The sequence below is a fragment of the Macadamia integrifolia genome, chromosome 7 (genome assembly GCF_013358625.1).
Source record: "Macadamia integrifolia cultivar HAES 741 chromosome 7, SCU_Mint_v3, whole genome shotgun sequence".
Classification (NCBI taxonomy): domain Eukaryota; kingdom Viridiplantae; phylum Streptophyta; class Magnoliopsida; order Proteales; family Proteaceae; genus Macadamia; species Macadamia integrifolia.
Window position 1 is genome coordinate 16,319,388 of NC_056563.1, and position 15,293 is coordinate 16,334,680.

At 38.1% G+C, this 15,293-nt stretch overlaps 2 protein-coding genes across 5 annotated transcripts; both read right to left on the reverse strand.

Annotated features, from left to right (window-relative positions):
* Nucleotides 1-385: 385 nt before the first annotated feature.
* Nucleotides 386-7,305, reverse strand: LOC122083372 (sodium channel modifier 1-like). Of its 4 annotated transcripts, none has more exons than XM_042651142.1 (4): nt 6,980-7,305; nt 2,659-3,165; nt 2,313-2,473; nt 386-1,411 (listed from the first exon to the last, which is right to left on the reverse strand). In XM_042651142.1, the coding sequence occupies exons 1-3, from the start codon at nt 7,169-7,171 to the stop codon at nt 2,426-2,428; spliced, it is 747 nt and encodes a 248-aa protein (XP_042507076.1). In that variant the 5' UTR covers nt 7,172-7,305; the 3' UTR covers nt 386-1,411; nt 2,313-2,425. The 4 variants fall into 4 exon arrangements, with proteins under 4 accessions (XP_042507076.1, XP_042507075.1, XP_042507074.1 ...); XM_042651141.1 differs by having other exon boundaries at nt 386-1,459; XM_042651140.1 differs by lacking the exon at nt 386-1,411 and adding an exon at nt 1,817-2,057.
* A 5,787-nt stretch (nt 7,306-13,092) lies between these two features.
* Nucleotides 13,093-13,666, reverse strand: LOC122084775 (blue copper protein 1a-like). The gene is made up of 2 exons (XM_042653208.1): nt 13,492-13,666; nt 13,093-13,364 (listed from the first exon to the last, which is right to left on the reverse strand). Exons 1-2 carry the CDS (start codon nt 13,664-13,666, stop codon nt 13,093-13,095), a joined length of 447 nt encoding a protein of 148 aa, XP_042509142.1.
* Nucleotides 13,667-15,293: the final 1,627 nt, after the last annotated feature.

Below are 15,293 nucleotides of genomic sequence, written 5' to 3' on the forward strand. Positions count from 1 at the left end.
GGGTTAGTCCTCCGACGCTCAAGTCAGGGTCGGCCGCACAGTTCAATAAGGGAGTAATGGTGAGGGTCTCAGAGCTTACCTCCCCCTTTCTTCCGTGCCTTCTTATATAGCTCTTAGGGTTTAGGGTTTTCCCCCTTCTTCCCTCTTAGAGTCCCACTCGAATACGTCCATCCTTCTGGGGGGAATATTCCCCTCATGCAGACGACGTGATCCCGCGTGATTTTGCGAGCGTGCCTCGGTGATTGAGTGTGCTTGAGTGTGAATGGTTTCTTGGAACCTTCGTCTGGCGGAGGACACGTGTCACAGAGGCGACACGTGTCATTGCCCCCACCGAGAGGTCAGTTTGGCTATATCAGAAGGCATTATGCATAAAAAAGAAATATGGTTTTCCACCCTTTCAAGTGCTTACTAAACATATTAAAGAGGAGCTTGATGAGAAAACAACAGAGATTTACACCTAGGGCGGAGCTTGATTTTATTCTCAAGCACCCGGTTTTGCTTCATTACTTGACACTGCTTCCATAGCAATGGTGAAGAGGTAACGAGACATTGGGTCCCCTTGCCGAAATCCCCTTCCACACTCAACAGTACCCTACTAGGCTACGATTCATCAATATAAAACATAGCTGATTCTACACATGCCTAATACAATCCAATGAACTTTGACTGAAAACCAATATAATCCATGACTTCAAACAAGAAGATTCAGCTCAGCGAGGCATAGGCCTTATGGAGGTCGATTTAAAGAGCGACCGAAGGGTGTAAATTCTTTTGTTTCTGCAATAGATCGGCCTTTTATAAAAGCATAATGATTGTGAGAAACCCAAATGTCCAACCATTGCTTGCAATCAGTTAGCTGTTGTTTCCATTGCCAAGTTGCAACCACCAAACTGGGATTTCTGTTTCAAGAAAGCCACCTCCACCTTCACTGCTTCCATGAGGTTCACCTTAGCCTCCTCCTCCAGCACAAGCTGCTCATTTATGAGGTCTTGGGCAAGGGCTCTTTGTAGGGGCTGAAGATGACCGGCCTTTGATTCCTCAAATCTCTCAAACACAACCCCGAACAGGTGCTTTGAACATCTTCTCAACTTTTGCTTTACATTCTTGAGTTTAGCTGAAAGAGTGGCAAGAGACTTCATGTTAGATGCTACCTTTCCATTTCAGCCCTTAAGAATCACCTCCCGGTACTCATGAGAATTCAATGCATCAAAGAATTTGAAGGGCTTAGTCCAGATGTTTCTGCTCTCAAATACGGTCCCCAAAGAGAAGGAATTCCGCTACTGACACTTTGAAAGAACCCAGAACCCACCCACTTGGTGTTAATGAACACTTCCAGTTTACAACAAATCCTTCTAAGGTGTCCATTGGTCCAATGTGTAAAATTCTCCCTTCCATTTCAGATCTAGTGAGCCTGTATCAAATATACACTTGTTGATCTTCTCTACACCGGATTTGATGCCTGCAGATTAAACTCTCCAAGAACAGTTTAAGTAGGTTACACAATCATAATCACAATTTTTTTCCTTTTTCTTTTCAGAACAACTTCACTTCCTTTCCCTTCCTTTCACTTGCAACCAGAAAGCCCATATGAAAGCATTATGACAAATGAGAATTTACAACTACTACATCATCACAAAAAGGAGGGGGTAGGGCGAAGGAAAGGTGGTGTCCTCCATATGAATCCAGTTCTAAAGCACCTACTAATTTTGAGGAAGAGACTGCCAGTACGTGGATGAGCCTGACAAGTATGTACGGTTCAAGCGCATCAGCAGATTAAACTTTTGAGGCATCTCCAGCTCATTTTCCAGACAAAATATGATTTTAAGTAACATTTCATTCAAAAGATCATCTTGGCTTCCAAAGTAAGAAAGAGAAGCAATATTATCAGTTCCAGGGCCATTGAACACATATCAGTCTTTTAGTTACATTTTCCAATTAATTTCAAATATTACAACTAAGAGAACAGAATACGGAAAAATGCCAAGACATGATTTTGGCAGCTTAGCTTATGAAAGACGGTTGTTGGGACACTCCACCATGTGCAGATTATTGGCCACCTACTGAGAGTGCATTCATAGTATTAATAATGTATATAATATAAAACAATCATTATACTAAAACAACTTTCAGAATTGACAGCATAGGCTTCTATGAAATTTACCCCAGAACATAATTTTAGATGTTACAGTTAAAATGCATGATATCACATCAGAGAACTAAACTTAACTATTTTAAGCATCTATTATTCAAAGCGTTTAGAAATTTCTAAATAAAGAAGGAAGCAGAGAAAGAAAAAAAATTGTGTAGTTCACCTGATCTGGCGGTTGATCGGTCATGATCATTTTCCACAGCCCCACTCAAAAGAATTTGGTTCCACAGTCCATAAGAAATAATTGACACCAATCAATGTAGGCAAACACAAAACTTACACGAGGCAGACATTTGGATCTTCCTCATCAGAGTCGAACTCAACCTGCAAATTGGAAATAAGGATAAGATAGATGATATGTGCAACAAAAAATGACACAGAATCTTCTTTTACAACTGACAAGTTCACTTCAGAATATCATAGACTACTAGGAACCACAGAAAGAAACAGAAATTTCCCAACTTCCTTAATAATTAAATGTTCCTTTTTCCCGGCAGGAGGGGGCTCACATTTTCATCTCTAAACCACCTTCCATGGCAATCACGCTTCCAGCCTGCAGCTGTAAATTTGAGTTCTCTCTCTTGACGCTCCCGAAAGTCCAATTGCTGCTGCACAAGCAACCTAGAATCTGCTTTACTTTGCCATCCACTATTCTTGTTAGATTCAGAGGGTGTAGATGTCACCATCATTGATGCCTCTGTTCTCTGTTTAGGGGCAGGAGGGGCAGTGGGAGAAAAGAATGAAGATGAGCCCCTACTGAGTTTCCCATTACAGGTTTCATTTGCAGCATTTTGTTTGACTGTTTGGTTGCAAAGTGCCTCAGATCTAGCCTTTCGTGTCTGTTCAATCAATGGTTTGCCACGTAACTTGAACTGTTGACTAGAGATATCGGAGCTAGCAGCACCAATATCACAATCAGATAACGCCATTCTCTTCGTTATCTCTTCTTGTTTCCTTAATTCTCTATCCCTAAACTTGGACAGAGCAGCACTGTGACATGATCCCTTACAGTGCATCTGCATAATAACTTTCAGACAGTTAGAAACTCAGTGGAGGAGAATTTTCACCAATGAGCCCCAAGCAATTACAGACAAAAATATCAGATATCACTAGCATGTTACATGTCAACCATTGGTAACCGTAAAGCTAGCAAGAGATTTTCATTCTTATTTGTTGTTCCCCTGGACCACAAATGGACATGTCCTGGCCTTTATTACATAGGAAAGAACAATTTTGGAAAACACAAGAAAAAGAGGTTCGAAAACAACCTACGAATTGGTTGTCTTCAACCTTCAAACTCCACAATAGAACCAGAATACCAACGGACAAGGTTTCTCCTATGAGTGATAGCTCTCTCATACTAAGTCCAAAACAACAACAACAAAGACAACCCAGCCTTATCCCAACTAAATGGGGTTGGGTATATGGATTCTTGCCCTCCAATCAGCTCTGTTTGAAGTCATATTTGATACAAGGCATAATTATGTATGTCTTTCCTCACCATTTCTCCTAGAGTTATTTTATGTCTACCCCTGGCTCTTTTAGTTACTTCAATCTGAATCATATCACTCCTTCATACTAGAACATCCAAAGGCCTCCATTGAATATGGCTATGCCACATCAAATGACTTTCTCGTAGCTTATCATGTACCAGAGCCACTCCCAAATCAGCTCTAATATGATCATTCATTACTTTACACTTCCAAGTTTTTCCACTTATCCATCTCAACTACACTAAATTTATCTATATGATGCTTCTTAACTACCCAACATTCTGCTGCATATATCATAGCCAATCGTATGATTGACCTATAAAATTTTCTTTCAAGTTTTAAAGGAATACATCAATCAATAACACTCTGGACACATATTCTCCATTTTTGTTCAACTTATCGTAAAACACTTTGATTTGAAGGTTGATCTCCATAACTCCAGTTTGATGTTAATTCTTGATTTTGTCACATCCACCAAAACAATATCATCAATAAAAAAACATAAACCAAGGAACCTTACCTTGAATGTCTCTGGTTAAATCATCCATGAAAAGCATAAACAAATAAAGGCTTAAAGCTGGCTGTTTAGTAACCCAATTATAATTGGGTATTCACTACCTTGAACCCCTCATAGTTCTTACGCTAGTTACCACACCATTATACATATCTTTAATTATGTCTACATATTTATTTGAGACACTCCCCCTCTCTAGTACTTGACAGATTAACTCTCTAGGGACTCTGTCATAAGCTTTAGGTCAATAAAGGTCATATGGAGATGCTTTTGCCATGGATCTTCCTGTCATAAAACCAAATTGGCTTTCCGTAATATAGTTTCTTGTCTCAAGCGAGTTCAATAACTCTCTCCTATAACTTTCATAGTATGTTTCATTAGTTTGATGCCTCCATGCTTCTTCCAAATTTGAATATCACCATATTTTTATAAATTGGAAACACAATGCTTCTCCTCCTTTCATCTAGCATTTTCCTTATTCTTATAATCTTATTAAACAGTTTGGTTTAGCCAAGATAAACCGCAGGTTCCTAAGCTCTTCTACACTTCTATTAGGACCCCATCTGGACTTGGTGCATTGCCTACTTTCATCCTCTTTAAAGCTTCTTTTACTTCAAATACCCAATATTTCATATATATCGACGATATGTGGTGTCTTGATGGGTAACGTAGTCTTCCAGGACTCTATTACTCAAATGTCTTCATTAGTAGGTTATACATATAATCGTTCCATCTCTCCTTAATGCGCTCATCCCTTGTTAGGACATTATCATCTTCACTTGTAATACATCTAACATGGTAGAATTCAACCGAAATCTCAGCATATGATTCCCATAATCCCAGGTCATAACCCTCTTAAGTGCAGCCAGTGGTCACTCCAATCAACAAGTGAAGAAAAAAAAAAGGTTTTTAAAGTCTAAATTCAGAACGGACGGTAGGTTTAGATCTGGTCTAAGTTACAGACCAGTTACTCCCAACAGAAAGGATTTATTAGGGATAGATTCAAGGGCTTGATTGAGTCCTTTAGGTTCAAGATGCTCATACCTAAAATTGAGGGGAAGAGATGAGAGATCGAAATCAAAAGAGGGACTGATGGTTCTGTTCAAACAAGTAATTAGCTATCAGCCAAGGAGGAGGGGTATGGAAGAATAACAAGGAGAAAGAAGTAAAGAAAAGAACAGAAGATGGAAGAAATCAGGAAGGGAAAAGGAATCATGGTGCTTACTGGGAAGAGAGAGGAGGAAGATGCTCAGCTGACGAGCTACTTCAATCACACAGATAACACCTTACTCGACAAAATTAATTCATTTAATCCCTGAAACTGACTATAAAGACTTAAGCAAAGAAACCTAAACGCATCCATAATCTGAAACAAACTTCGACACCAACTTAAACCACTAATGTTAAACAAACAAATTGCCACTTACAATAATAACCCCAAATAACTAACCCCCCCCCCCCCCCCCCCCCCAACCCCAACCCCACCTGACCATTATTGGTTAAAAAAATTGGGTTGGGCCCGGTTCCATTCGGGCTGGTTGTGTTGGCCCAACCATGCTAGCTCTATAGCATTATACTATACAACTCAACTCAGCCTCATTTCAACTAAATGGGGGTAGTGGCTACAAGGATCCTTTTTCTCCAATCAGCTCTTCTTAAAGCCATACTTGTTACTAGTCCAAAGCTATATGTACCTTTCCTCACCACTTCTCCTAGAGTCATTTTAGGTCTACCCCTAACACTTCTAACTCCTTCGATCTGAATCAAATCGAACCTCCACACTGGAGCACTCATAAGCCTCCGTTGCAGATGTCCATACCACCTCAAACGGCTTTCTTACAACTTATCATTTGTTCATTCCATATTTTATCTATTCTAGTTTTACAACTCATCCATCTCAATATCGCTTTCGCCTTTTTACCCTAATGGAATGAACATTATACTATAAACCCACTAAATTAAAAAATTTTGTCTCAGATTTTAAACCATCTTACTGATACATGAGCAATCAGATCTTACCTACAATGCGCTTAAAACCACATGCAGGTTACTAGGGTCCCAACTAGGTAAAGCCGTCACATTTTTCTTCTCCAACGACTACTCTTCGGTTAGTGGTAATAATGATAGACAAAATCAAAGTTTAGACATGAAGAGATGAAAAGGCTATGACACACTGATTCATGACCTTTCATATCCAGCCATCTATTTAAATTGATGCTTCTGATGAAAATTTTAAATGGCATATTTCAGATCATAAATCTATGACACCATACAGCTCCTTCTTATAGAACCTGCTTTCAGCTATCCATTTCGCTGATGTCCATCCTGACTGGGGCTCTATCTCATATAAACAGGAACTGAGCCTTGAAAGTAAATGATTTTTCATTAATTAAGGAAAAAGAGGAAGGTTAAAATTTCAGTCGTTGGAAAATTGGGGGCAAAAGAGGCTGAACTCAATCTGACAATAGGAGACTATTGTCTGAAATCTAGATCTTTCTAAAGCCACGCCAATTTAAGCAGGCCATCATCGCAAACAATAATTATTAAACTTATCCGAGTTGCAGAGGAACCCAATTGGGCAATCTTCTGTTCGAAGAGCTTTAATCCAATCAATTGGAACCGAGGTTTCCAGGGCCAGATAAGATTATATTATTGTCACAGTTTTACCAGCATTTCATTTACTAATAGCATAGTGAAATTGAAGCTACAAAACATAGAAATTTTGTGTGACTTGTGTTCTAATGCAAAGTTCCCAATCCAGATTGAGAAAAGAAAAGCACAAAAACAAAAAATTGAATAGAAAAGAAAGTTAGGGTTACGTACAGAAAGCATGAGAGAGGAATCGAGGATGGGATGGTGAGGGCAGACGTGGCAGGTGTACTTGCCATTACAGAGCTTCTTGTAAGTAGGGTTAGAATCGACCTCTTTATTGAGGCCCTCCTCCATCAGATCCTCCACTCTCCTCTTCCTGTGTTGTGCCTCCCTTGCCCAGCTATCTCCACCAAACACGCTCATCTCTCTCTCTCTCTCTCTCTCTCTCTCTCTCTCTCTCTCTCTCTCTCCCGCTCACGTTCAAACCTTTCACCTGTTCTGTCAAAGTTTCCGGGAAGCTTGTCGGTTGCAGTTCAGTTGTGTTAGGAATTGAGATGAAGACGGAGAGACGTACAACTGATACAGAGAGGATTATATATAGCCCCTGTGTGAACCATGGGATCAGAATCCTATACGTGGACGGGACTGGCTTTGAGAAGGTTCCAATCCAACGAAGTGTTTTATTTTAGGGCCGTTTGATAACGTTTTTGTTGTTTCTGTTTCAAGAAATTGTAAAAACATAAATTTTCATTTCTAGAAATAGAAACGGAATTTAAGATGTTTAATAAGTCATGTTTCTGGAAGTCAATAGTAACTAGCGAAAGAATGACCACGAGTCGTTTCTAAAAATAGTGGGTCGTTTCTTGAACTATAAATAGGCATAAATTTCTATTTCTATTTCTGAAAACAAGTGAAATGAAACAATTTTATGAAACGCTTTTTGTTTCGTTTCTACCGTTTCTGGACACAAAAACGGCAAAAACGCGTTTCTTGAAACATTATCAAACGGCCCCTTAATATCGGATCTCAGTTCAAACTCTTTCTACATTTCTTTTTCTTACGACTAGAAGAGATTTTATTGATGATAGGCATATGTGTAAAGCCATTAGCCTCATACAAGTATAGGTCATGAAGCCACAGAGTGGAGAGTGGAAAGCGGCCAATTTGTCATATATGTGCTAAATAGGGCCTTCCGTGTCAAGGCGTCTGCAATCCAATTCAGAGCCTGTGGAATACAGTGAAATAATCTAATTTTTTGGTAAAGTCAATCTGAATGACCCATATGTGTCTCCATACAATCATTAGGTTGAGGATTCTAAATTTTATCGTTAGGTAAAGATGGAATCCGACGATCTCCCCTTATATTCATCTTGTTGCCATCACCAATTTGCCACATCACTTCTCCAGCCCCATGATAGCTTATTTCCCAATCTTGCGTGGAAGAAATCCATAGTTGGGAAATAAATGGACTTAATGAAGATATCCCAATGTGAATTCGGTGAAGACCATAACCTCCATGCAGCTTTAGCTAATAGTGCATGATTTTGCAATCTTGAGTCTTTAAAGCCTGAACCCCCCTTACACTTTGAGCAACAAAACCTAAACCAAGATATCCAATGGATCTTGATTCTCTTTCAGATTCACCCAGAAAAAAAAATTTGAAGAAGCCTGTTTAATAGAATCATGAAGGGAGAATGGAAATTTAAAATGTGCACCAGCAAAGTTCGCCACCGGTGAAAACCATGAGATGGCTACTTCAAGAGGACCTCCTTTCCTACATAAGACAACAAACTTTCTTTCCACTTTTGCAATTTATTTAGCAATTTCTCCTGCACTTCTTGAATTGTCATCTTCTTTGATGCACTAATCTCCGTCGATAGCCCTAAATATTTTGATGGTCCATCACCATATGGTACTTTGAGCACTCTTGAAAACTGCCTCTTTAACTGCATAGGCATATTGAGGCTGGATGTAAAGCTTCACTTCTAAAGATTAATCTCCTGCCCTATTGCCTTGCAATATAAATCCAAGTAATCCTTGAGGGAATAAATCTCCCACATCTTAACCTTTAAAAACAAAAGGCAATCATCGACAAATAGGAGGTTTGTAATAGGAACACCCCTATGCCGAACTTTAATGCCTCTCAAAGAACCAACCAACTCTGCCTGCTTAATAATTGAAGTAAGAGTTTGGGAATATAAGATGAAAATAGCTGGGGAAATTGGGTCCCCTTGCTTAATGCCACTAGTTGAAGTTACATACCCATTGATAAAATCATTAATAAACAGGTTATAAGATACAATTCTAATACAAGTTATTACACGACACACCCAATACTGATTAAATCCCAATTTTGATAACTTTTCAACATTAAACACTTTGTTGAATTGTTTTAATCAACGATTTGAGAAGGTTCCAATCCAACGAAATGTTTCATTTTTGGGGGATCGAGGCCTTCTTGTTGATTTAGTTAACTTAAATTGGTCTTTATTTTTCTAATAAAAAAATTATCTTTCTTTCTAGTAGACTTCAAACAAAACCAGATTTTTTTTTTTTTGGGGGTAAGGAAAACAAACAAAACCAGTTTTAAACCATAAAATTAAATTAGGTTAAGCGTCCAATTTTGGCCCAAGGAAGGTGTTTGGCACAATGATCTGATTATAAATCAGTCATCCACGGACCACACTACATTGTCTAATAAGAAAATGGGAAAAGGTTGGGCATGTCGGCATGTCGTCTGAAGGGTGCCTAGACTATGTCACCTTCTCTCCTCCTCTTTGGAAAGACCTTCCTGTCCTCTTATGTCTAGCCCTATGATTGGTGCATATTACTAGCTTATTAAAAGTTGTGCATCGCCCATAGAGGCTTGGATGCACGACACATGGAGGAACTGAATCCAACAATCCCAAAGAAAGAAGAACGATTTTTACGTACTTAATCCATTCACTCCCTATTTCGACCCATACCCGTCACCCTAACTCAACCGCAACCAAACTAGTTGTGGATTAGGTCTGAAGAAGCTCAGCAAGATCTCAAGGCACGTGTGGAGAAACCAAATGTGTTCTTGAGCTTTTTTTTATAGGCTTTCCTGTTCGTTGCAAAAGAGTATTGCATACTTAATTCGTAGAAAAGGTGTCTGGGTGTTGGTGGGTCACTAGGCTCACAACTAAGGGTGTTGATTGGTTTGATGACGGCTTAGACGATTCAATTCTGATTCGATCCAAGAACCAAATCGTTTGTTAAATGGTTCTAATACATCAAATTAAAATCAAAATCAAAATCAAATAAACCGTTTCAAAAAGGTTTCGGTTAAATGATTTGGGCCAGAGAACCCGCTGCTACATGCTCCATTTCTCTCCTTCTCTCTCCTTCTCTCTGCCCTGCTCAGCGCTGCAACCCACACCCATTGCGGCAACGCCCTTTGCATATCCCCTTTGTTCTCCCCTCCCCTTCCCTTTGAATCCCTAACCTCCTCTTCTATTTGCTTCCCAGAGAACCGATCGATGCTTGTTAGCATATCTCTTTTAGCAATGATTGTGATACGTGCAAGAGTTGTTTGCCACTTATGAATCTTTATTGGTATAGATAGTTATTTTATTTGTTTGAATTAATGCTTATGTTTATCATTAATGTCGTGTTCGTATGGTTATAATCACACGTGATTGTGTATGGGTGGGAACTTATAGTCGTGAGGGGAGTTGAAGTTGTGTAAAGTGTGAGTTGGAGTTGACGTAGGAAAGGTAATAGGAGACAAGTGGGTGTCCATGTGTAACTGCTGCTATATTGTAGAGATAAATATTTTTTTTCTCATAGAATGAAAAAAACAAAGAGAAAAAATCTTATCTCATTCCCATCGCAATGGTTTCTTCAGTAGAGGAGGCAGTGGTTTCTTCAATAGAGTCATAACTCATTGAATTTACTTGTATTATATTTTTTACCTAAAAAATAAATAAATAAATAAATAACTTGTATCATATTTTTAATTCCTTCTCATTCAAATTCTATCTTATCAAGATGGGTAAGAAAGGCTCTGCCACGTACATCGCAGGTTTGGCCGTAGAAGCTGAGTGAATCTCAGGTTCAGCAACAACCAGTGATGATTTCATAACAATTTTTCATGGTGTAAATCCACTATAAAATATTTATAAAAATCAAAAAGCAAAAGCCTTCAGATCTTGCTAAGCTTCCTAGACCCCCTCCACGATCAGTTTAGTCAAGAATTTCTGGTGCCTTCCTCTACGTTTTGAGATGAGTTGGAGAGGTAAGTGGGTTAGGTCGAATTAGGGTATTGGGTATGGATTGAAATAGGGAGTGAATGGGTTAAGTGGGTAAAAATCATTCTTCTTCTTTCTTTAAGATCATTGGATTCATTTCCTCCATGTGTTGTGTACCAAGCCTTTATGGGCACTCTATGGAGATGATCCAGATATCTAAGTCCTAAATTACACATATCAACACAAACAATTGATCAATGGGGTTGGTAGCCTAGTAGTAAAAATGCCCTTAACCCATCACCGCTTGAATCGGCTTGTTGTCTATTTATATATGAGGGGATCTGAGTCCAAAAAAATTCCCTTGAAATGGGAGGGTTGTCTATTTATATATTTGAGACCCCCCTCACTAATTAAGACACCTAATGGCGGAGGTTTAATCCCCACCATTAAATGCAAGGGTTGAATGAAGGGTCAAGATTAACTTACCAAGATCCTCTCTTATTTAAGGACAACCAATGACACTGTTTAACCACAACCATTGGATGCTATTGTTAAAAATCAAGGGCTAAGAATATCTCTATTAAAGTGGAAATATTTTTTAAGGAAAGATTTGATAGATAAGAGATAATGTGAATTTTGTAGTGTTCATCATTTTAAATCATTGGATTTTTTATGTTAGTGTAGGACCAAAATTACCCACCCTCCACTAAGGAATGTGGATTTGGCAAGATTGTTAAGCCAACTAAGGTGGCAAACATGTAGTGCTCTTCCCCACCATTAGATTTAGATTAGTGTTTTCAATAAAGACCTATGATGCATTCTTGCCATGCAAGTGAAACCCCCTTTTGGAAGGCGAGTATTCACCCAATCCAAAGGTAGAAGGGATCTTGATTGCCACACAAAGTAGTATTGGGAGATGTTTAGTGAGAATTTCCAACCCTTGGATTTAGGGTTTGGACTATCAAGGGTTGAGATCAAAACACCCAATATGGTATCCACGTACAAGTTAAGGGCTTTGGATGAGTGGGAGATGATCCTAGGGTCAAAATTGAACTACTAATAATCTAGATTAGAGAATATTTGTAGCCCAATCAAATTCAAACCCACATTCACACTATCTAAATATCCAATTTGCATTGACTAGACTCAAAAGGAATATGGCAGCTCCTAGGAGACTTGGGGTGGCTCCTAGTGAGGTTTTTGTGGAGCCTTAAGGGGAAGTGGCAGCTCCCTTCTAGGAGTAGTTTGTTCCTTTTATGCCAATTTTCGAAAAGAGAAGGTTGTCGATTCTGGTTTGGCCACGTGTTACGGTGTTAAGTTAATATCATATGTGTTTACCCTTCACATATGAGGAGCTGATCTGGGATCTCCTTCAATCATTAAAGGTTAAACAAGTGGGTCCATTGTAGGCCACCTCAAATGCTTTTATATATGCGCATAAGCAATGATTGAATATTTATAGATATTTCTTATTCTCACGTAAATAAAAGGAAAAGAAGTGAAATCTAATCACTAATAAAATGAAAATATTTTGTATTTATTACATAACATAATATTGTCCTAAAATCCTTTTTTGATTGATCTTCTAAAAATTTTCTATTTTAATCCAAGGGTTTTAGCGGTTGGATGGAACTCCTAGAATAGATGTAAGAATATTCAAAGTTTATATAATAGGACATAGGAGATAATGACACTGGCTGGATTCTCTTTACCTACAATGTAGATAAAATATTTTGTTATTATTTTTTTCTTTCTTGAATCAATTTCACTTCTCTTCAATGAAATGAAGCTAGCTGGCTCCATTTTGTTGGGAAACCATGTTATTGAGCCAAATTAAATAAAAGCAATTTTAAAGTCTTTTAAAATAAAGAAAATAAATAGAATGAACGAAAATAAAGGTCACACACATGAGAATATGTGTGTAAAAAAAGACAATTCCACTCTTTAGAATTTAGATAGAGGAGTAGACAAACAATATCTTTTATTTAGTTATTCATAGTGACCATGAAACGTACATAAACAAAAGACATAACATGATATTAAGGGAGAAAGAGAAATAAAAAAGCACTGCGTCTTCCCTGGCCATATTTATAGGCCAAAGCTCCATCTTCATGAACAAAAGTGCAAGTATCAACGGTGAGTTTCATTACGGTCAAAAGGAAGGGGGATGAAGGCAAACTTCATCCTACCCTCATTGCAATGGAGGCCATTTTTCTCGCCGCAAGCAAAATAGTAAGGCTTAAACTTATTGATCACAAACTTTAAACCCTCTCCACCTCCGACGGTTTCGTTTCCCACTAGCGTCGCTCCACTTAGGTTGCATTTCAGGTAGCTCCAGAAGTTTTTCAGCAAGAATACATTGTGAGGGAATGTTGTGCTGTTTGGTGGATCATACTTGAACACTGTAGTGATTAAAAAATAAATATATTAAAACTTAAAAGAAAAAAATATTTCAAGGCAAAGATGTCACCAAGAGGAAGAAAACCACGGGCAAACAAAGAAAAGCAAATAGTGCTCATTTACACTAACCAAGAGTGTCATTTACGTAGAAGGGTCCATTTGAAAGAGCCCAGACAGAATAATTGAAGCCAAAATGCCAGCCTTCGGACCCACCAACGTCAATGGTCTTGGCTGTACTACTCACTACCAACATGGAGGCAGTTGCCACCAGCACAAACATGGTGAGCCCTTGGCCATAACCCATCTTTTCAGAGCACCTTAATCTCAAGGACAGATAGCTTGTGATTCCTTAGACAAGTTTATGGAGCTTTCTTATCTATCGATATGAGAGTTGAGATAAGAATTCCATTATCTTATATAGAATACAAAATGTCTCTTACCAAAAATGAGTCATCATCACTTGAGGAAAATAGGTGGAGGATATTGTTTTTTTCCTAGACGAATTTAATGACGTGGATTATTTTAGAGGAGAATCTTAGTCTATATATATGTGCACTAGCTACTGAGCCCATGTAAAGAGAATAGTGGATATCCACTTTCCATGTATTTGTTGATCCTCTTTCCTGATTGAGCGTAATCAGTATTCATTAGCTAGAATCTCAATAATACTCAATGAACATAACAGATGTGGAAGAGGAGAAAGAGGCAACAAGTACCTCTCTCTCTCTCTCTCTCCTTGTTTTTCCTTAAGATTTTTTTTTTTTTTTTTTGGTTTGTTGCGTTTCCTTAAGATTAATACAAGGTAAATGAATCCTGGCTGCCGGAACCATTGGTCTAACATAGGGTCTTAATCAATATCAAATACCAATAAGGAAATCACATGGAAGGAGATTCAGTATGGTTTTTGTGTGACAAAATGGTTTCTTTGTATGGTATGTTATCAGTATTTAAGATAAAATCGCTTGATATGTACCAAATCATATTAAGTTATCGAATGCCAAAACCATGTCAGATATTGTTTTGAAATACTGACATTGTATTGAATTACCGACTATATATACATGAAAAGGAAAAAAAAATCAAAAAATATTAAGTTATCGAAATCATATTTATACCAAATAAAAATCAGATTACCGTACTAAAATTGTACTGTGTTGAAACCATATTGTACCAAATTTTTTCGATATGTTATAATTTTGGTATCCACTCTTAGTCTGCTAAACCATACCGAATGTTGAATACCACACCGATTGACACCCTTAGTCTTAGGTCAGAGATCCATCATGCGGTCATGCCTCTAGTTTATGTCATCTCCTTGATTCCTTCACAATAGACCTAAGCTTAACCAAATCTGATAAAAATGGTATCATATTTGTTCTAGCCATTTTTTTTTTTACTTTAGATTTGCCACAATAATATTATTTTCGAGAATCAAACACCTAATCCCTCCTTTCTAACCCAAACTATTTCTAAATGAGTTTATGATTTAAAAATCTTTCCAGTTCAGCCTATTTGTATCAAATTCTTGTGATTGACCACCTCTGATGTTGCTAGTCATGTAGCTTCTAGACTCTAGGGTATCTTACACAGTATTCTTGGGACCGATAAAAATCCTCTGTTTTTCTCATCCTTATTTTTTCTTATTTTGCTACCTGCAGAACACGATACGTGGACAACTTTAAGATCAACGGTCAAGATTGGATGAAGATTATTACATCCGGTACGTTGGTCTTAAAGTTGTCCACGTATCGTATTCTGCAGATAACAAAACAAGGAAAAACAAAGGATTTTTTTCCCCTCGGGATTGTTAGTATCCCGAAAAAGAATATACTCTCGTGCTCGATAAAATCGAACAGAAAAAAAAAAAAAACAGAGCGAGGGCATCTATCCTATCGTCTTCTTCGATGGGAGAGACGGTGGGGTTTGCGGTT